Consider the following 18,625-nt stretch of genomic DNA (forward strand, 5'->3'; position numbering starts at 1 on the left):
GAGGCACGTTTGTCTGACCTTTGACCAGGCTTCAAGACCGTCTGTCCCCTCCAAGGCAACTTGAGTGAAGAGCCGTTACCCAAGAAGGCTGCAAACGACCAGGTCCACTGCAGAAGTTATAATACTCCCAGCTGAGGGTGTGAGGACTATCACCTCACTGAAGACTCTGAGGTCAGAATAGGGAGAAAATATCAAGGCTATGATATGGCTTTGGGATTGACAGCCAACTCTATCTACACTGGGGTCAAGGCCACATCCCCACCTGTAGTGGGAGCTAAGTGCTACTGTCAATCATCAGGAGATGATGGATCTATCAGAGCACACAACAAACCCGCAGATGACTTGGCACAGAGTTTCACCATTTCCATGCTGGCTGCCAGGAAGGAGTAAGCTCTTCCTCCTTCAGAGCTCTGAGCCCAGGGTGGGTAGAAGAAACCTTGCTCTCAGTTTCCCATATCCTAGCTGAGATACAGTGAACCTTGCTGAAGACTCCACTGATGTTAAGAGAGGACGAGAGGCTACTTACAGTACTTGCTTGCTCCCTCCTTTCTTCCCTCCTCTCCATCCCAAAATCACTGCTCAAATTCAAGCTTGCATTTTCTCTCCTCTCAGCTCCTGCAGCCACTTCTCCATTTGTTTCCCTACATCCTTCTGTCCCCCTCATGCCATCCTGGTGACTGTGACTGTTCTCTTTAAAATTCATCAATGTCCTCAAGGAATGGCCTTTCTAGACTCATCTCCAACCTTATCTCGTGGCATGTCTTCAGGGCATTTCCGCACGGTAGATGATGAGGTCCAGGAGAGCAAGATTATCTCCTTTGTTGAAGTTGCTCTGGCAACCAGGGTAACACGGGGTGTGCAGCATGTGAGCCTAGAGAGCTGTTGGTTCTATTTCCTTTAATTGCTGTTGTGGTTGGCATAGCTCTGGCTTCCTGTGCTGATGCGCTGACGGAGCCAGCCACATAAAAGGTAAGTAACAATAGGAAAAAAGGCCCTTTTCCACTTTTACTCTGGAGGCCTAGATTTTTTAAAAAATATCTTTTTGGTTTTAAGAATATGCAGTTTCTTGGGAGAATTAAATGTACCAAAGAAATTGGAACTTCTTAAGTGTAGGCTAAAGGGAGACTCATTATTATTTACACTACTAAGTGAAAATTGTGCCAATGGTATTTTCTTGGTGACTGGAAAAGGTCTCTAATAAGACTTGTGCTTTTCTGAAAGTTTTTTCTTCAACAGGATGATTATGTCCCACTGGGCTAGACAGTATTGTTAATTATAACAATAAGATCCACGAAGGAAAAAAATTGCAAAAATGTTCAGATCAGGAAATGCTTAAAATGTTTCCAAAAAATGTTTATCAGGAAATGTTATTCCAGAATCAAAACATTTCCTGCCTTACAATTACACTATGGAGAAAAATCATGTGATGTGATGCCAGTTATTCTTATAAAAAAGAATTTTTGTGATGGGGTATATTTTTTTTACAAGAATTCACTGTAAGTAACATGAATGAAGTGAGAATTGCCCAGAATCATACTTTCCAAAAAGTTTATTATTTACATAAAAATGTATGAGCCTTATACCTTATAGAAAAATACAACAAAAAAAGTGGAAATTCACCAGTCTCTCATCAGTCAGAGATGAACACTCTTAATACTTCAATGAACTTAATTCCAGGCAGGTCTTGGTGTAAATACATGCATTTGTGTTCAATCGTATGTGAATAATTTTAATGATATGTATATCAGCAATATAGAATAGATACCGTTCTCTATCAGTAAGTCTAGATCTGAAATATTAATATTCATAATCGTGCCTATGTATCTCATGTATCCACTGAGACGTTCCAAGCTTGAGTAGCAGCTCTCCAAACATCAAGTCCTCCTGTGGTATATGAAAAAGCTGGGGCCAGAGGGATGGGAGAGAAAAAGGGGGGTACTTGAGTAGGTAGAGGGATCTGTCTTGGAAGTTATTTTCCTCATATGTGTCTACAGTCAGGACCAGTTATAAGCCCACCCTAGACACTGCCAAATGAGAACGAATTGATAAGATAGGGTCAGTCACGCTGGGATTTCTTCTCTGTGACTGATTGCACTACTTCCTAAACAAAAACAGGGTTCTGTGAGCAAGACAAAGGAGATGAAACACAAGAAGCAAGTTTAAATCCATGAATTCACAATGATACCAACATTTGGTTACTGTTGGAGCAGGCTGGTGAAACAACTCATTATTTTGAAAACTGGCAAGTTAAAAGAGAGTCATGTTTGTCCTGTATCACTGGGAAATCAAGTCATTGAGGAAAGTATTGCTCCTCTATAGACGTACGTATTCCAGCTAATAAATGAAGAAGATATGATAAGAGTTAGGATTTCACCATTACTGAATGGTGAACATGGACTGAATTACATTAGTATCTACTTCAGCAGCCCAAACTCAGTACGGTGTGGATATGGGCATTGAGTTTCAACAAATACTGACACCGCAGAAACAATCTAACATTCCATCCCTCCTGATGGAAGGATACAACACCATCTAAGAAGTCATCTTGCCAAAAAAGTAAAAAATAAAACCCGAATATAATCAAGGTTCTCAATTACTAATTTATGGGAAATATATGGGAACTGCCTTCTGGAAATTCCAGATTTTGGAAGATCTAGAGGACAAAGAACCTGGTGTCTCCAAAGGAAACAAAAGGTGCTGGAGAGTTAAAAGAAACTTGAAAGACACATCAACCAATTGCAATGTGTATACTTTGAATTCCAAGTCACTCAAACTGATAAACAAACCAACCCATAAATGGTACTTGCAAGGTAATTAAAAAGCTGAACTCTGAAAAGGATCCTTCGTGATCAAGGACTTAGTGCTGGTTTTTCAAAGTATCGTAATAGTATTTTGGGTGTTTTTTAAAAAGAGGCTCCTTATCTTTAGGAAACATCCACTGAAATATTTACAGATGAAATGATAAGATGCTCCAAAATAATATGGTGGTGGAGAGAAGTACTGATAAGACAAATATGGCTGTGAATTGCTAATAGATGAAGCTGAATCACTGTTTTTGTATATGTTTGAAATTTTCCCTAAATAAAAAAAGTACAAAGATAAAGGAAAAGAGGAAGAAAGAGAAAGAAAGAGAGGGTAGCCTTTAGGTGGACTATCAACAGTATTTGCCATCCTTTAACCAGTTGGTTATAGTATATATAAGTTTGCTTTCTGTTTTTCCCAATTATAAAAATGCTATACACCTTTCTGCGTTTATCTTTTCATATGAATAAATTCCTAAAGCTGGGATTATTGAGTCAAAGGACAAATTTAAAACCTCTCACTAGTTGTGTGACCCTAGGCAAGTTAGTTAAGTCTCTACTATTTCATCTGTAAAACAGGGCCGAAGTTAAGTCGCAGTTTATCGTAGGGACTAACTTAAGATAATGTGCTACGAAGAGGACAACTCAAGAAAGCACTCAAGGAATTATTGCGAGTTTCCTCCTCTGCCATCACTGTCCCCTCCACATATCCTTTGTGCTGCTTGTTGAGCAGCTCACAATCCTCAAGCACATCATATTCTTTCCAATGCTTCCTTTCCCTAGCATCCCCACTCCTAATGTCTGTTCTCTTAGCTAACTCGTGCACATCCTTAAAACTTAATGCCAAAGTCTTTTTCCTTTGGGAAGCCTTTCTCGTCCTCCTCCTGGGAGTCTGTTGTTCTCTCATTATTGCCACAATAACATGTACATGTATCTTATCATCTTCATTGCTTTATATCCTGGTACCAGGCTGGGATACAGCTTGCCATATGCCACGGTGAAGAGGAAGTGTCTGGAAACCACAATATGAACGATCTGTCTCTAAAGCACGCAGAGCTGGGCAGTGCTGCTGCTGTGCCTTCTGCACCAGAGCGGCCTGGGCACACTCGCTCCCATACAACTGGGAGTAGCCAGGACCCCAAGGAGGGTCTCCTGTCCCCACTGAGGAGAGGCAAAGAAGGAGGATGCCACATGGTATCTACGGCATTACAGTATAACACTCCATCTTCCCCGCCCCCATGGGCTTCAAAGAGGGGCTAATACTCCTACAAGGTTGCCCTTAGACGGAGTCAGAAAGTCTTTTTTTTTTTTTTTTTTTTTTATAGTAACCTTGCTGTATTTCTCAGCTATGGACCTGCAGGAATCTAGGTTCTGATAGTAAGGACATTATCTGGAATATTTTTTTTGGAATATTTTAAAAGAAATGATAAATGATGAAATAATAGACCAAAAGAAACACACACACACACACACACACACACACAAATATCTGTCTGGTATAGAGGCTATCACTTCTGTCCCCACCAAGGAATGTGTTGTGTTTAATGGTCTCCTTCCCCCTCTCCCTTCCTCTCCCCCTTTTCTCTGGAACAGCTCCCCTCATTCAGACTCCTGGCCCCCAAACAGTCTTTTTCAACCTTCAGCCTCTGGCCCGTTAGTTTTCCCACAGTTTGGTCAGCTGATTCAATCCAAGGCTTTGCTTTATCTTAGTGTTTGCAGCACATTATTATCTTAAACACAGTGAGGGAAGGTGGGGGCAGGTGCATCGGACCTCCCTATACTATTTTTGTGACTTCATGTGAATCTATAATTATTGTAAAGTAAAAGGTTAAAAAAGAATTTCTTCCTCTTAGAAATTCTATGAGAAATGCTTGCACCTTCTCATCTTGTGCAAGGCGTTGTTGTTACCATTCATTTGATGGATAATGAGATCTTGGTGTTTGTCCTATGAGTGAGATGATGCATTGGAAAAAGCACTGAAACTATGAATCCGAAGATTTGAGACAAATTACTTCATGATCTGGGCATCTATAAAATGAGGATTTACATTTAATCCCGCAGCTTTAGAATAATACAAAGAAACATTATAGAAGTCACCAACTCTGTTCTGGTCATTCTTGCTATAATCACATCTTAAGTTCTCCATTAGCAACATGTTTCATGGTAGAACCAGGAGAAAGTCTATGCTATAAAATGTCTTATTATTTCTTATCATTTAGGAATAATCTTAGGACCTTTAAAAAGTCCTAAGAACTTCAGGACTTTTAAAAATTATTTTATTTTTAAAGCCACTGCAATCTTAGAATACTAAGTTGTAAAGGAGCATCATACCTGCAGGGGAAGAATTATTGTACAGGTTGATTTGTAAATTATGCATTACATTCTGTATGAACGTTGTTTTCTATAATTTTGCTCTCTAAACAATGACTCAAAGTTCTTAAAATGCCTTACGTACAAGATAGTCGGGATAAAGGAAAGAGGTGACAGGAGAACTTGAGTGTTTGAATTAGAAAATTCCTGTTTAATGAACCAGCTCCAAACTTGTTTAATGATGAGTTTTAGCTTTGGTGGTGATCAAAGGAAAAAACCTTTTCCTAAACAGAAAGATAACTCAGTGGATTTTTTTTTTTTTTTTTAAATTAAGTGCAGACTCCGCGTTCTGCAGCTTTGCCACAAGGAGAGGAAGCCTGAGAGAGCTAACAGGGTATAAGAAAAGGTGACTTAGAGCCTTTTGGGATTAGGTTTCAAGGACTCTTAAGGGGTCGACTTACCCACGCAGTCAAGCCCAGGAGAACCCGCACCAACAACCCAAAATGAGAGTAAACCTTGGAGTAAGGCTCATGTTTAGGTCTCAGTGAAGTATGGAAGCAAATTTGAGGAACTTAAGGGCATGTCGTCAATGTAATTTGATTCTACAAACATTTATAGGGATTTTATGGCACACAGAAATCAGGCATGATCTGTGCTCTCAAGAGTCTCACAATCTAGTGAGATCTAGAAATCACCAATAGTAAAAGGAAGGTAGGTTTCGTGATCACTCCACGGGTTCTTACTGCTTTCCTTAGTCCCTCCACCTTCTCCCTGAGATACACACTGTGAAAGGAGTTCCTCGGAATCAGCCTTTTCAAATAAAAAACGCAAGCTGTTCTTTCAATTACGGTCACGTTGTTACCTTTTATACTAAGAGGCCAAAAGCGTAACTGATGGTTTCAGGGGAAAAGCTGGTTTTAGGCAATGCCATGCACGTAAGATTCCTGCCCTGCTGGTGACTTATAGACTCAAGTAAATGCAAGCCTCCTCCTGGGTTTTAACCGACTATCCTGTGGCCACAGATGTGCCCGCCGACTACAGTAGCTGCAATAAAAACAGCGAGACACTCTGGAAGGATGTTTCCCCAGTGAATGACAAAGGCCAGACCAAATACAACCGAAGCGCTCACTGTGGGGTGACATCTCAGTCTATCCGTCTGTGCTTTCTGGTCAATCATTTAAACCCTTGAACCTGTGTCCTCCTTTAAAAAAAAAAAAAAAAAAAAACCAACGTAAAAGCATTCAGCTAACCGCACAGGACGTTAGCAGCAGTAGCTGTGGAGCATTTTACCCAAACCCAACTCAGGTGAACGAGAGTGTAGTAAAGGGGGAGAAATTTCCACATATTTTAAGGCTCTGGTGCATTCTGCTAAAAGCTTCGGAGGCCAGCAGCAGCGCAGGGTAACACAGGCACTGCCGAGTTAGTACAGGGTAGTGTGGTCGGCCCAGAAGCCCTTGCCCCAGGGCAACTCCGGGCACCCCTCCAGACAGGTCACGCGTCCTGTCATCATGTCAACATTCCGCAGTTATCAGAAGGGGCCAGGGCTGGGGCCCCACAGCAGGGGGTGAGGAGCAGGGGAGAAAACAGGGAGGATCCCCAGGGACAGAGCGGGGAGGACTCCCGGGACGGAGCAGGGAGGACCCCTAGGGAGGGAGCGGGGAGGCCCCCGGGGATGGAGAAGGGAGGATCTCCAGACACGGAGCCGGGAGGACCTCCAGGGACACAGCGGGGAGGACCTCGGAGGACGGAGCGGGGAGGACCCCGGGGATGGAGTGGGGAGGATCTCGGGGACGGAGCGGGGAGGACCTCGGGGGACGGAGCGGGGAGGACCCCAGGGACGGAGCGGGGAGGACCCCAGGGACGGAGCGGGGAGGACCTCGGGGGACGGAGCGGGGAGGACCCCGGGGACGGAGCGGGGAGGACCTCGGGGGACGGAGCGGGGAGGACCCCGGAGGACGAAGCGGGGAGGACCTTGGAGAACGAAGCGGGGAGGACCCCGGAGGACGAAGCGGGGAGGACCCCGGAGGACGAAGCGGGGAGGACCCCGGGGGACGGAGCGGGGAGGACCCCAGGGACGGAGCGGGGAGGATCTCGGGGACGGAGTGGGGAGGATCCTGGGGGACGGAGCGGGGAGGATCTCGGGGACGGAGCGGGGAGGACCTCGGGGACGGAGCGGGGAGGACCTCGAGGACGGAGCGGGGAGGACCTCGGAGGACGGAGCAGGGAGGATCCTGGGGGACGGAGCAGGGAGGATCCTGGGGGACGGAGCGGGGAGGACCTCGGAGGACGGAGCAGGGAGGATCCCGGGGGACGGAGCAGGGAGGATCCTGGGGGACGGAGCGGGGAGGACCTCGGGGACGGAGCGGGGAGGACTCGGAGGACGAAGCGGGGAGGACCTCGGGGACGGAGCGGGGAGGACCCCGGGGGACGGAGCGGGGAGGACTCGGAGGACGAAGCGGGGAGGACCACGGAGGACGAAGCGGGGAGGACCTCGGGGGACGGAGCGGGGAGGACCTCGGGGGACGGAGTGGGGAGGATCCTGGGGGATGGAGCGGGGAGGACCTCGGGGACGGAGCGGGGAGGACCCCGGGGGACGGAGTGGGGAGGATCCTGGGGAACGGAGCGGGGAGGACCTCGGGGACGGAGCGGGGAGGACTCGGAGGACGAAGCGGGGAGGACCACGGAGGACGAAGCGGGGAGGACCTCGGGGGACGGAGCGGGGAGGACCTCGAGGACGGAGCGGGGAGGACCCCGGGGGACGGAGTGGGGAGGATCCTGGGGGACGGAGCGGGGAGGACCTCGAGGACGGAGCGGGGAGGACCACGGAGGACGAAGCGGGGAGGACCTCGGGGGACGGAGCGGGGAGGACTCGGAGGACGAAGCGGGGAGGACCTCGGGGACGAAGCGGGGAGGACTCGGAGGACGGAGCGGGGAGGACCCCGGGGGACGGAGCGGGGAGGACTCGGAGGACGGAGCGGGGAGGACCTCGAGGACGGAGCGGGGAGGACCACGGAGGACGAAGCGGGGAGGACCCCGGGGGACGGAGCGGGGAGGACCTCGGGGACGGAGCGGGGAGGACCTCGGGGACGGAGCGGGGACCGGGCCGCAGGACAGGATGCCCACGCGCGCCTCAACCTCCCGGGCCGGGCACCTCCAAAGCGCCAAGCCCGCGGGGCCGCCGCGCGGTGGGAGCGGGGCCCAGGGCGGGGGCGGCCGGGGCGGGCGGGGAGCTGCGCGGGAGGCGGCTGCGAGCAGGGCGGGGGCGGGGGCGGGGGCGGGGGCGGCGAGGGGGAGGGGCGAGGCGCCGTGCCGCCCCCTCCCCGGCGCGCCCGCCGCCCCTGCCCGCCCCTGCCCGCCCCTGCCCGCCCCAGCCCCGCACCGGAGCGCGAGCCGCCGAGACCGGGCCCTCGGGGGAGGCGCAGGCGGTGGCCGCGCGGGCCCCGGCGGAGCAGGAAGGGCGGCGGAGCAGGCGGGCGGCCGCGGCTCGGGCTGCGCGGAGGTAGGCGACCCGGCGGCGGCGGCGGTCCGCAGGGGGCGCGGCGCTGGGAGCGGGCGGGCCCCGGTGCCCCCTCCCCCGGCCCGGGGCGCGGCGCCCGCGGACGAGCCGCCCCCGCCCTGCGCCCCCGCCCGGGCCCGGGGCCGAGGCCGAGGCGTCGCCGCGCGTGCGCAGAGCCGCGGGCGGGGGCGGGGAGGGGCGGGGAGGGGCGGGGGCGGGAAGCGGCGGGGGGCGGGGCGCGGGCGCTGAGCCCCTCCCCCGGCCGCGGGCCCGGCGGCGCTGCGCGTGCGCGGAAGGTGCGCGGGCCTCGGGGGTCGCCCGCCCCGCCCCCGGCCTGCGCCCGCGTGGGGCGCCTCCCGCGTTGGTCTCTGCCCCCGCGGCGTGGGGGCCCGGAAAGCGTTTCCCGCAGCCCCGGGTCCGACCCCCCGACCCCCGACCCCCGACCCCGACCGGGGTCCGCAGAGGAGGGACGGCCCCGCTCGCCGGGCCGGGCGGGGCGGGGCGGGGCGGAGCTGCCGCGCGGGTGCGAGGAGGCGCCCCGAGCCGCGCCCGAAGCCGGAAGGTCCTGCCCTGCTCGGCCCCGGGAAGCGGAGGCCTCCGGACGCTGCAAACTTTGCAAGCGCGCCGCGCGGCCGCGGCTGGAAGGCGAGTTCGCCGCGGACTTGTTGTTTCCGTGCTCGGGGGAGTCGCACCCCGGGGCGGAGCGGAGCGCGGCCGGGACAGTCCCGGGGCCGCCGGGGCCGCTCGGCGCGCGGTGCAGGCGGCAGGGGTCGCGCGCGGCCGGGGGGCGACGCGCCTCGCGGGCGCCCATCCCACCGCCCCTGTGCACGGCTCTCGGTGCTCCCGCCTTTGCACCTCCCCGGACCCGGCCCGGTTCTAGGAGCCTCCCGCCTTTGCATCTACCCAGACCCGACCCGGTTCTAGGAGCCTCTGGGCTTTGCACCTCCCAGGACGCGGCCCGGTTCTGGGAGCCTCCGGGCTTTGCACCTCCCAGGACCCGGCCCGGTTCTAGGAGCCTCTCGGCTTTGCACCTCCCAGGACCTGGCCCGGTTCTAGGAGCCTCCCGCCTTTGCATCTACCCAGACCCGGCCCGGTTCTCGGTGCTCCCGGCTTTGCACTTCCCCGGCCCGGTCCTAGGAGCCTCTGGGCTTTGCACCTCCCAGGACCCGGCCCGGTCCTAGGAGCCTCTGGGCTTTGCACCTCCCAGGACCCGGCCCGGTCCTAGGAGCCTCTGGGCTTTGCACCTCCCCGGACCCGGCCCGGTTCTAGGAGCCTCTGGGCTTTGCACCTCCCCGGACCCGGCCCGGTCCTAGGAGCCTCTGGGCTTTGCACCTCCCCGGACCCGGCCCGGTTCTAGGAGCCTCTGGGCTTTGCACCTCCCCGGACCCGGCCCGGTCCTAGTTGCCTCTGGGCTTTGCACCTTCCCGGACCCGGCCCGGTTCTAGGAGTCTCTGCGCTTTGCATCTACCCAGACCCGGCCCGGTTCTAGGAGTCTCTGCGCTTTGCATCTACCCAGACCCGGCCCGGTTCTAGGAGTCTCTGCGCTTTGCATCTACCCAGACCCGGCCCGGTTCTAGGAGTCTCTGCGCTTTGCATCTACCCAGACCCGGCCCGGTTCTAGGAGCCTCCGGGCTTTGCACCTCCCCGGACCTGGCCCCGGCCCTAGCCTGGCCTCGCCCCCTCCTGCTCCTTGGGCCTCCTGAGGCTGCTTGGAGCGGTTTTTGACCACGTCACTACCGTGCCTGGTCCTCTTACACGATGTGCTGATGCAGGCATTTGGGGGCTGGAGTACGGGAGGAGCCCGAGTACTCCAGGTAAGAGGTAATCTATTGCCCGGGGCATTAGGCCGTGTGCGTGGATACGTCAGTGGATCCATACCTACAGGTTACTCAGTAGCAGGTAAAGGCAAATGTGTATCCTACATTCTTGCGTACCCCAGTTCCACCAGGCCGGCCTCATTGGGCTTACTGGGCTTATTACCACGTGGGCCTCCACCCTAGGGCGAGGCAATTGTTCTGAGCCTTGCTATTGTTTTTTTCCACGCTCAAAGCCCATTTTCCCCCTCCACCCAAATATGTATGGCACCTGTCTTAATTCAAGGCCCAGAACAATTGCCATCACTGCAGAGAGGTGACTCAGTCATTTAAAACAGCCACTGCTCTCCTTCCGACCTCTTCCCCAGTTTGTTCCCTTTGGCTTGATAGCACTTGTCACTGTCCCATGGTATGTATTCGTGCGGTAGGCTCTGTCTCCCCCATACTCAGAGCACAGGAGACATTTGTTAACTGCATAAATGAAGCTGAAATCTGCCCGCAGATACAGTTTGTACTGAATTCTCAATGTGGATCCGTTTATTCATTCAACCGATACTGAGTGACTGCTTTGCATCAGGTCCTGCCCAGGTATTTAAGATCTGTCAGTGAGGGCAGCCCGGGTGGCTCAGTGGTTTAGTGCTGCCTTCAGCCCAGGGCCTGATCCTGGAGACCAGGGATCAAGTCCCATGTCAGGCTCCCTGCATGGGGCCTGCTTCTTTCTCTCTCTGCCTCTCTCTCCCTCTCTCTGTGTTTCTCTCATGAATAAATAAAATCTTTAAAAATAAAAGAAAGATATGTCAGTGACAAGAGAAACAAAGATCCCTCCCTCTGGAGCTTACATTCTAGAAAAGAATGATTGACAGTAAACGTGTGTGGTTACTTATTTAGAAAATTATAAGTGCTATGAAAAATGAAAAAGATGAGCAAAAAAAAAAAAAGGCCTGAGGGTACAGGTGTGGGTTGCAATTTTATACAGCATGGTTATGGTGGATGTGAAGGATAAACTGAAGGCGATGGTCAAGACAGAGAACTAGTTTTTCGAAGTATCTTTCTGGGATAAAATGCTCCTTGCCGTCCTTCACTATAAATTGGATGGGGGCCCGCAGCATGACCCTTGTGACAAATAAAACCCAGTTTTATAGTATGTAAGTAAAAGATGTTTTTTTTCCAAAGTGAGTTCAAATCATTCAGAATTGTCCAGTTTAACTGAGCACAGCATATGAAGAGACTGGGCTCTTGCGTGGAGGAGTCTAGCCAAACGGACACTGCAGATGTGCTGAGAAAAAGTGTATGATTTTCTGCACTTTGCAATTGCCCTTAATGTCTCTCTGTGATTGACTAGAGAAGTTGTTTTCTAAGTGTGGGCAGTTGCCTTTCTTTTTTTTTTTTTTTTTAATTTTTGTTTATTTATGATAGTCACAGAGAGAGAGAGAGAGGCAGAGACACAGGCAGAGGGAGAAGCAGGCTCCATGCACCGGGAGCCCGACGTGGGACTCTATCCCGGATCTCCAGGATCGCGCCCTGGGCCAAAGGCAGGCGCCAAACCGCTGTGCCACCCAGGGATCCCAGCAGTTGCCTTTCTTGATTTGAAATTATGTTAAGGTTCACCTGGTATGATGTCATGTGATAAGGTATTAAATTATTGCCCTTAGAGATTTTCGAGTGAACCAGACAAGACTTCCAGAAAGCGGCTGGATAGTGAGGACCAGTTTTAGAAAGTAAAGTATGTTTTCTTTTGGGCCCTTTACTTAAGTAGATTACAAACAATATGTTTAAATATCAAAAATGATTAATCTGGAACTATACATGTGGGGTACCTGTGGGGTTTGTCTAAGCCTTTAGGAGTTTGTCTGTATTTAATGTTGGCTTTATCACTTGTTAAAGTGAAATTAAAATGTCCCTAAGATACCACTACTTTTGAAGTTTACTGGAATTGAATTAGTATGAATCTAAATTTGGCCAGACAAGAGAGGTTTGAGACCAGGGGTGGATTTATCAGGGTTGCAGAATGACATCAAAGACTCCTGTTTTGGGCTGAAAATAGAGGACTTCATGAGGATATTTACTTCAAAGGAGCAGCTAGTTCGCCTCTGTGAAAGGGATATTTATAGTGTTCTTCAGTGGAAGGCAGATACCCTTCTCACTTTCATTGTCTAGAAGGAATACGTCTCTAGTTCCCATGGTGATCCCATCTTAGTGTGAGAATCTTTCGGAAATTTAAGGCTTAATAGTTTTTTTCAGCATTTATCTGACACTAGAGTGTGTGCCTTAAGTGTCTTGCTAATCTGACCTTAGCTAACATCTATTGTGTAGATTCTCCGTGGAAGACATTTTGAGCTAACAAGTAGCAGTGGGTGACAGATAATAAGTAAATCATAAATAACGATATTATAGTATATCCTGTATTGCCTTGAATGTATATGACACTGAACAAAACAAATCCCGAATGCAAACAAGCCAAGTCTAAGAAAGCCTACGATGCTGAAGGAATGTTTATGTTGTGGGTTAAAGATCTTTCAGCTAGGATTCTATTTCATAGGCATGTTAGGATTTTTTTTTTTAATTGTACTAGATCTATAAGGACCTAAATTTCAAATGGATTTACAAGTGTCTCCAGTACTAACTCATTTTAGCTAGTTGAACAACATAGAAACATTCATATTGTTTATGTTTTAAATATTGTTCGTATTTGCAAAAAGGCACTTTTGCTGTATGTGGTTGAAAAGGCTCTGATGAGCTCAGTAATCTTTTCAGACTACATACAGTTTTGCTTAGAACTGAAGATCTGCCTCATTTCTAGGTGAAATTTGGAAACCTTTTTAAAAACATAATTAAAATAGCAGTGTTGTTTCTGTGTCCTAAGTCAGTTTGATTCTTATCATGAGCCTGACAATACCTTTTCTTTTGAGGTTGTACCTTAGTTTTAGTTGTGCGTTTCAGTTTTTCAGTTTTGACCATCCTGTTTATAATTGTCCCACATTGGTTAGCAGCTGTGTAGGGATTTTAATGGTATTTGTGGTAGGCTTATGACCTCTCATTCAAAGTAGAGGTAAATTATAGCTGTCATCCTTTTTTTGCAGGTGATAATTGGGATCATGTTTTCTTCTATTTTTCTCATTCATAACTTACAGAGGACATACCATTCTGTGGTTCAGTTAGCATATGATTGGGAACCATCATTACTGCATTGACATTTACTTGGTCTGGAGCTCATTAATACACGGGTGCTGTAAACTGTGTGCTGGCATCCTAAAAGACGTTAGTTTTCTTTAATGTCCTATTTCTTTGTTAATAAAAACATCACCAACTGTGTGGCCCAGATGGGAGAATTTGTTTAAAGCATTGTGTTCTATATTGCAAGAAAACTTTTTTTTGTATATTATATTTTTCAAGCATAGCTTTAGCGTTGATCTCATATTATTAAGTGGGATTAAAAATATATATATGTATACAGCATTGGGTTTTCGTTGCAGAAATTACTATTTTTTTTTCACTTTTTCTTCAGGGATTACTTCTAAAGAATGGATATTAGCATTTAGAAGCTCCTAGTTACTTGCCAAATATCAGTTTCCATGGAAAATGCTTTGCTCTCATAGATACAATGTGTCTAGTTTATTAGTTTTTAGTAAAAACTAACAAGTGCTGTTGTGTTGGGGTAATGTTGACGCAAGCACCTGGGAGGTGGATATCCTTTTGCTCCGTGTTATTTTGTTTTTTCTTTTATGCAAATTTGCTTTCAGCTTAGTACCTACTGCAGGCACCAAATTAACATTTGTTGAATAAATTAGGCAAATGAAGGTATGTCCTCTAATCAGCTTAACTCTTTATTTGGGTCAGACGTATTACCAAGTAATATGACACATTGTCCTACTAGCAAACATGGTGATTAACATTGATTACCAACACTAATATGTAGAGGCCGCTTACTATATACTTTGTGTAGGGAACTGAATTATTTGACCTGTTCTTTGGGAGGATTAAGAATTGCTGTGTTTTTCATGTTCACTTATCAAAAGACTGTCTTCTTATCCACCACTCTCCAGCTGCGTAGCTATTAAGAATGTAGGGAAAACTCTCAAAATATAATCTGTAAGAATAAGGAGTTCTCTGTTCCAAACAGGGATAACTTGGAAATAAGTTGTTGAACTGTACAAGTTTAAGAAAACAGATATAATAGGAAATGTTGGGGGGGGGGTGGTCCAAGGTGTTGGTGTAGGAAGATCCTGAACTCCTCTCCTTCCACAGACATACCAAATCTACAGCTGCATATGGAAAAACTCCTTCTGAAAAAGACCTGAGAACTAGCTGAATAGCTGCTTCACACAAAACAGTAAAAGGGCCGCTATGGGCGGTCTCACCGAAAACCCCACTGCCAGAGTAACAACCCACAGCTGGGAAAAATCTCACAAATCTGGAGCTTCCTTAATGAATGAAGGGTTTGTACCCCACATCAAGCACCCCTGGGACCTGCAGTGAAGGATGAGCTCCCCAAACAACTAGCTTAGAAAACCAATGGCTCTCACATCCAGGAGACTGAAAATGAAAAGGCTGTAGAGAACAGATATTTCTCTTAAAGGGTTTGCATGTAAACTCACTTGCCCTGGGAACCGGCACAAAAGCAGCAGTTTGAAGAGCACCTAGACTATGTGTGAAGATTTATTTTCTAACCTTAAAGCATCTGCTGGATGCCACAGGCAGGGGACTGTTGGGACTGTCTCTGTGGACAGGGGTGCTGGTGGGTGCCATTTTTGCATTGTTCCTCTACCTTGATACGATGGGTAGGCATGCTTGTGTTGCTGAGTTCCACAGGACTGTAATGAGTGGAGAGACAGTTCTTGGTAGGCTGTCACCCCCAGGGCACTGTACAGACAACGGGCTGGAACACACCCCCAGTCTACTTGTGAAATAAGTCTATTCACTTGTCCTGGCGCTTCAGCCCAAGGGGCAGACTTCAAGTCTACCACACATCTAGAGGCTACAGAGGTGCTCTCGGGGGACATAGGCTGGAGGATACCATCTTTTTGTCTTCCCTCAGCCTCACTACAGTTTGCCAGGACCCCCCAGAAAGGAGCTTACACACTGGTCTGAAGCCCCAGTTTTTGCAGCTGTCACCAGGGAACACTGCCGATTGCCTGGTCTGAAGGTCAACACGGTGTATGCTTGTGGTCTCAAAGTAATGGTCAATAAGATGTTCACCAATCTTGAGAGAAGGACGAATGAATACAGTGAGAGTTGCAACAAAGAGAATATGTAAGAAAGTACCAACTGAAGTTACAGAGTTGAAAAATATAATAACTGAACTGAAAAATATACTAGGGGGGGTTTAACAACAGACTAGATGAAGCAGAAGAAATGACTAGTGGCCAAGAAGACAGGGCAGTAGAACTTACTCAAACACAGCAAGAATCTCTCAACAAAGTAGGTATGGAGGGAGTGTATATCAACATAATAAAGGCCATATATGACAAGCCCGCAGCTTATGTTGTACTAAATGGTGAAAAGTGAAAGCTTTTTCTTTAAGATTAGGTACAAGGATGCCCATTTTTATTCAACATAGTGTTAGAAGTCCTAGAACAATTAGGCAAGAAAAAGAAGCAAAAAGCATCCAAATTGGAAAGGAAGATGTAAGCCTTTCATTATTTGTGACATGGTTTTATATATAGAAAACCCTAAAGACACCACCAAAAAACTTTTTTTTAGAACTGTTTTTTTTTTAATTCAGTAAAGAATAAATAAATTAATTCAGTGAAGTTGCAGGGTATAAAATCAACCTACAGGGGTCCCTGGGTGGCGCAGCAGTTTGGTGCCTGGCTTTGGCCCAGGGCGTGATCCTGGAGACCCGGGATAGAATCCCACGTCGGGCTCCCGGTGCATGGAGCCTGCTTCTCCCTCTGCCTATGTCTCTGCCTCTCTCTCTCTCTCTCTCTCTCTCTCTCTGACTATCATAAATAAATAAAAATTAAAAAAAATAAAAATCAGCCTACAAAATCTGTTGCATTTCTATACACTAACAACAAACTATGAGAAAGAGAAATTAAAAAGATCTCACTTAAAATTGCATCAAAAATAATAAAATACTTAGGAATAAATTTAAGCAAGGAGGTGAAAGACTTATATGCTGAAAACTCTAAGATTGATGGAAGAAATCAAAGAAGATGCAAGTAAATGCAAAGATATCCCATGTTCATGGACTGAAAGAATTAATATTGCTAAAAAGTTCCTCTTACCCAAAGCCATGTATAGATTCAGTGCAATTCCCATCAAAGTCCCAATGTCATTTTTCACAGAAGTAGACAAAATAATCCTAAAATTTGTATGGAACCACAAAAGACTCTGGATAGCCAAAGCCATCTTGAGAAAGAAGGACAAAGCTGGAAGTATGATGCGTCCTGATTTCGGACTATATTATGAAGCCGCAGTAATCAAAACAGTATGATATTGGTATGAGAACAGGCACCTAGATCAATGGAAGAGACTAGAGAGCCCAGAAATAAACCTATGCATATATGTTCAATGAATTTACAACACAGGATGCAAGAGTATACAATGGGGGTGAGGACAGCCTCTTCAATAAATGGTGCTGGGAAAACTGGACAGCTACATGCAAAAGAATGAAACTAGATTACTTATCTTACACAACACAAAAATGAACTCAAAATGGATTAAAAACTGGAATGTAAGGCTTGAAACCGTAAAACTAGATGGAAACATAGGCTGTAAGCCTCTTGACATTAGTCTTGGCACTGCTTTTCGGATCTGATTTCTAAAAGCAAAAATAAACACGTGTGGCTACATCCAAAGAAAAAGCTTATGCACCGCAAAGGAAACCATCACCAAAATGAAAAGGCAGTCTACAGAATGGGAGAAAATATTTGCAAATCCTGTATCTCATGAGTTAGCATTCAAAAAATACAAAGAACTCCCTCAACTCAATAACATAATCCAATTAAAAATAGGCAGAGGATCTGAATAGATATTTTTCCAAGTACAGATGGCCAACAGGCACAGGAAGAGATGCTCAGCATCACAAATCAGGGAAATGCAAGTCAAAACCACAGTGAAATGCCCCATCACACCTGTTTGAATGGCTATTATCAGTATGCCAAGAAATAACAGGTGTTGGCAAAGTTGTGAAGAAAAGGGAACCCTTATGCATTATTGGTGGGAATGTCAACTGGTGCAGCCACTATGGACAACAAAGGTTTCTAAAAAAATTAAAATCACATATGCTCCAGTAATTCCATCTCTGGGTATTTACTGAAAGGAAATAAAAACAGTAATTTGAAAAGATATATTCACCCCCATGCTCGTTGCAGCATTATTTACAATAGCCATCATATAGAAACAACCAAAGTGTCCGCAGACGGATGAATGGATAAAGAAGGTGTACACACACACACACACACACACACACACACACACACACACAATGGGATATTACTCAGCCATAAAAAAGAATGTGATCTTTCCATTTGTGACAGCATGGATGGACTATAATAAGGGAAATAAACCAGAGAGGCAACTACTGTACAATTTCACTTATATGTGGAATCTAAGAAACAAAATGAAAGTCATGGGTATGGAGAACAGAGTGGAGGTTGCCAAGGGTAAGGGCGGTGGGGGAAGGATGAAATGGGTAAAGGGGCATGGGAGGTACAGACTTCAAGGTATGAAACGAATAGGTCAAGGAGACGTGGTGTGCTGCATGCTGACTATAGTCCATAATATTGTAGGTGCCGTATTCGAATGTTGGCAGCAGAGTAGATCTTGAACGTTCTGATCATAAGACAGAAAGAAAAAATTTCTTGTAACTTTTTATGGTGATAGGTGGTGACTAGATTTATTGTGTAGATCATTTCACAGTGTATACAGATTTGGAATCATTACATTGTACACCTGAAACTAATGTTGCGTGTGAGTTATATTTCAATAAGGGTAAAAAGAAAATAACAGAAATATTACCAGCATAGAACCAGTGTGACTCTGAAAACCAAATCAGATTTTGTCGCTTTTCAAAACCTCACCTCAGAACATTACACCACATAGACCTAGATAGATTTTGTTCTAGGTGTACTCAGCTCACTTCATTTTCTTCAAGTCTTTCCTTGAAGATCATATACCTAGGGAGGCTCTCTGGCCACCCTGTTTAAAATCGAAAACCTTTAACATCAACCTTCAGGACTCTTACTCCTCCTTATCCGGCT

The 18,625-nt window shown here is 47.6% G+C and overlaps 2 protein-coding genes across 10 annotated transcripts in view; both read left to right on the forward strand.

Moving 5' to 3' along the window:
• The first annotated feature begins 204 nt into the window (after positions 1 to 204).
• On the forward strand, positions 205 to 9,788 carry LOC129516325 (collagen alpha-1(I) chain-like). Its single transcript, XM_055335653.1, has 6 exons — positions 205 to 386; positions 613 to 844; positions 3,771 to 3,995; positions 6,487 to 8,296; positions 8,483 to 8,773; positions 9,070 to 9,788. Exons 1-6 carry the CDS (start codon positions 205 to 207, stop codon positions 9,786 to 9,788), a joined length of 3,459 nt encoding a protein of 1,152 aa, XP_055191628.1.
• Positions 949 to 18,625, forward strand: part of RCBTB2 (RCC1 and BTB domain containing protein 2) — a 48,041-nt gene continuing 30,364 nt past the window's right edge. For 3 of the 9 annotated variants that reach the window (XM_055335803.1, XM_055335798.1, XM_055335807.1), the window contains exon 1: positions 9,526 to 10,421. The gene's annotated coding sequence lies outside the window, so the exon portion shown is untranslated. Of the gene's footprint in view, positions 970 to 8,471; positions 8,611 to 9,525; positions 10,422 to 10,485; positions 10,507 to 18,625 lie in introns of those variants that run through there. The other 6 variants (XM_055335799.1, XM_055335806.1, XM_055335800.1 and 3 more) reach the window with 5 other exon arrangements.

The sequence above is a fragment of the Nyctereutes procyonoides genome, unplaced genomic scaffold (assembly GCF_905146905.1).
Source record: "Nyctereutes procyonoides isolate TBG_1078 unplaced genomic scaffold, NYPRO_anot_genome, whole genome shotgun sequence".
NCBI classification, from domain to species: domain Eukaryota; kingdom Metazoa; phylum Chordata; class Mammalia; order Carnivora; family Canidae; genus Nyctereutes; species Nyctereutes procyonoides.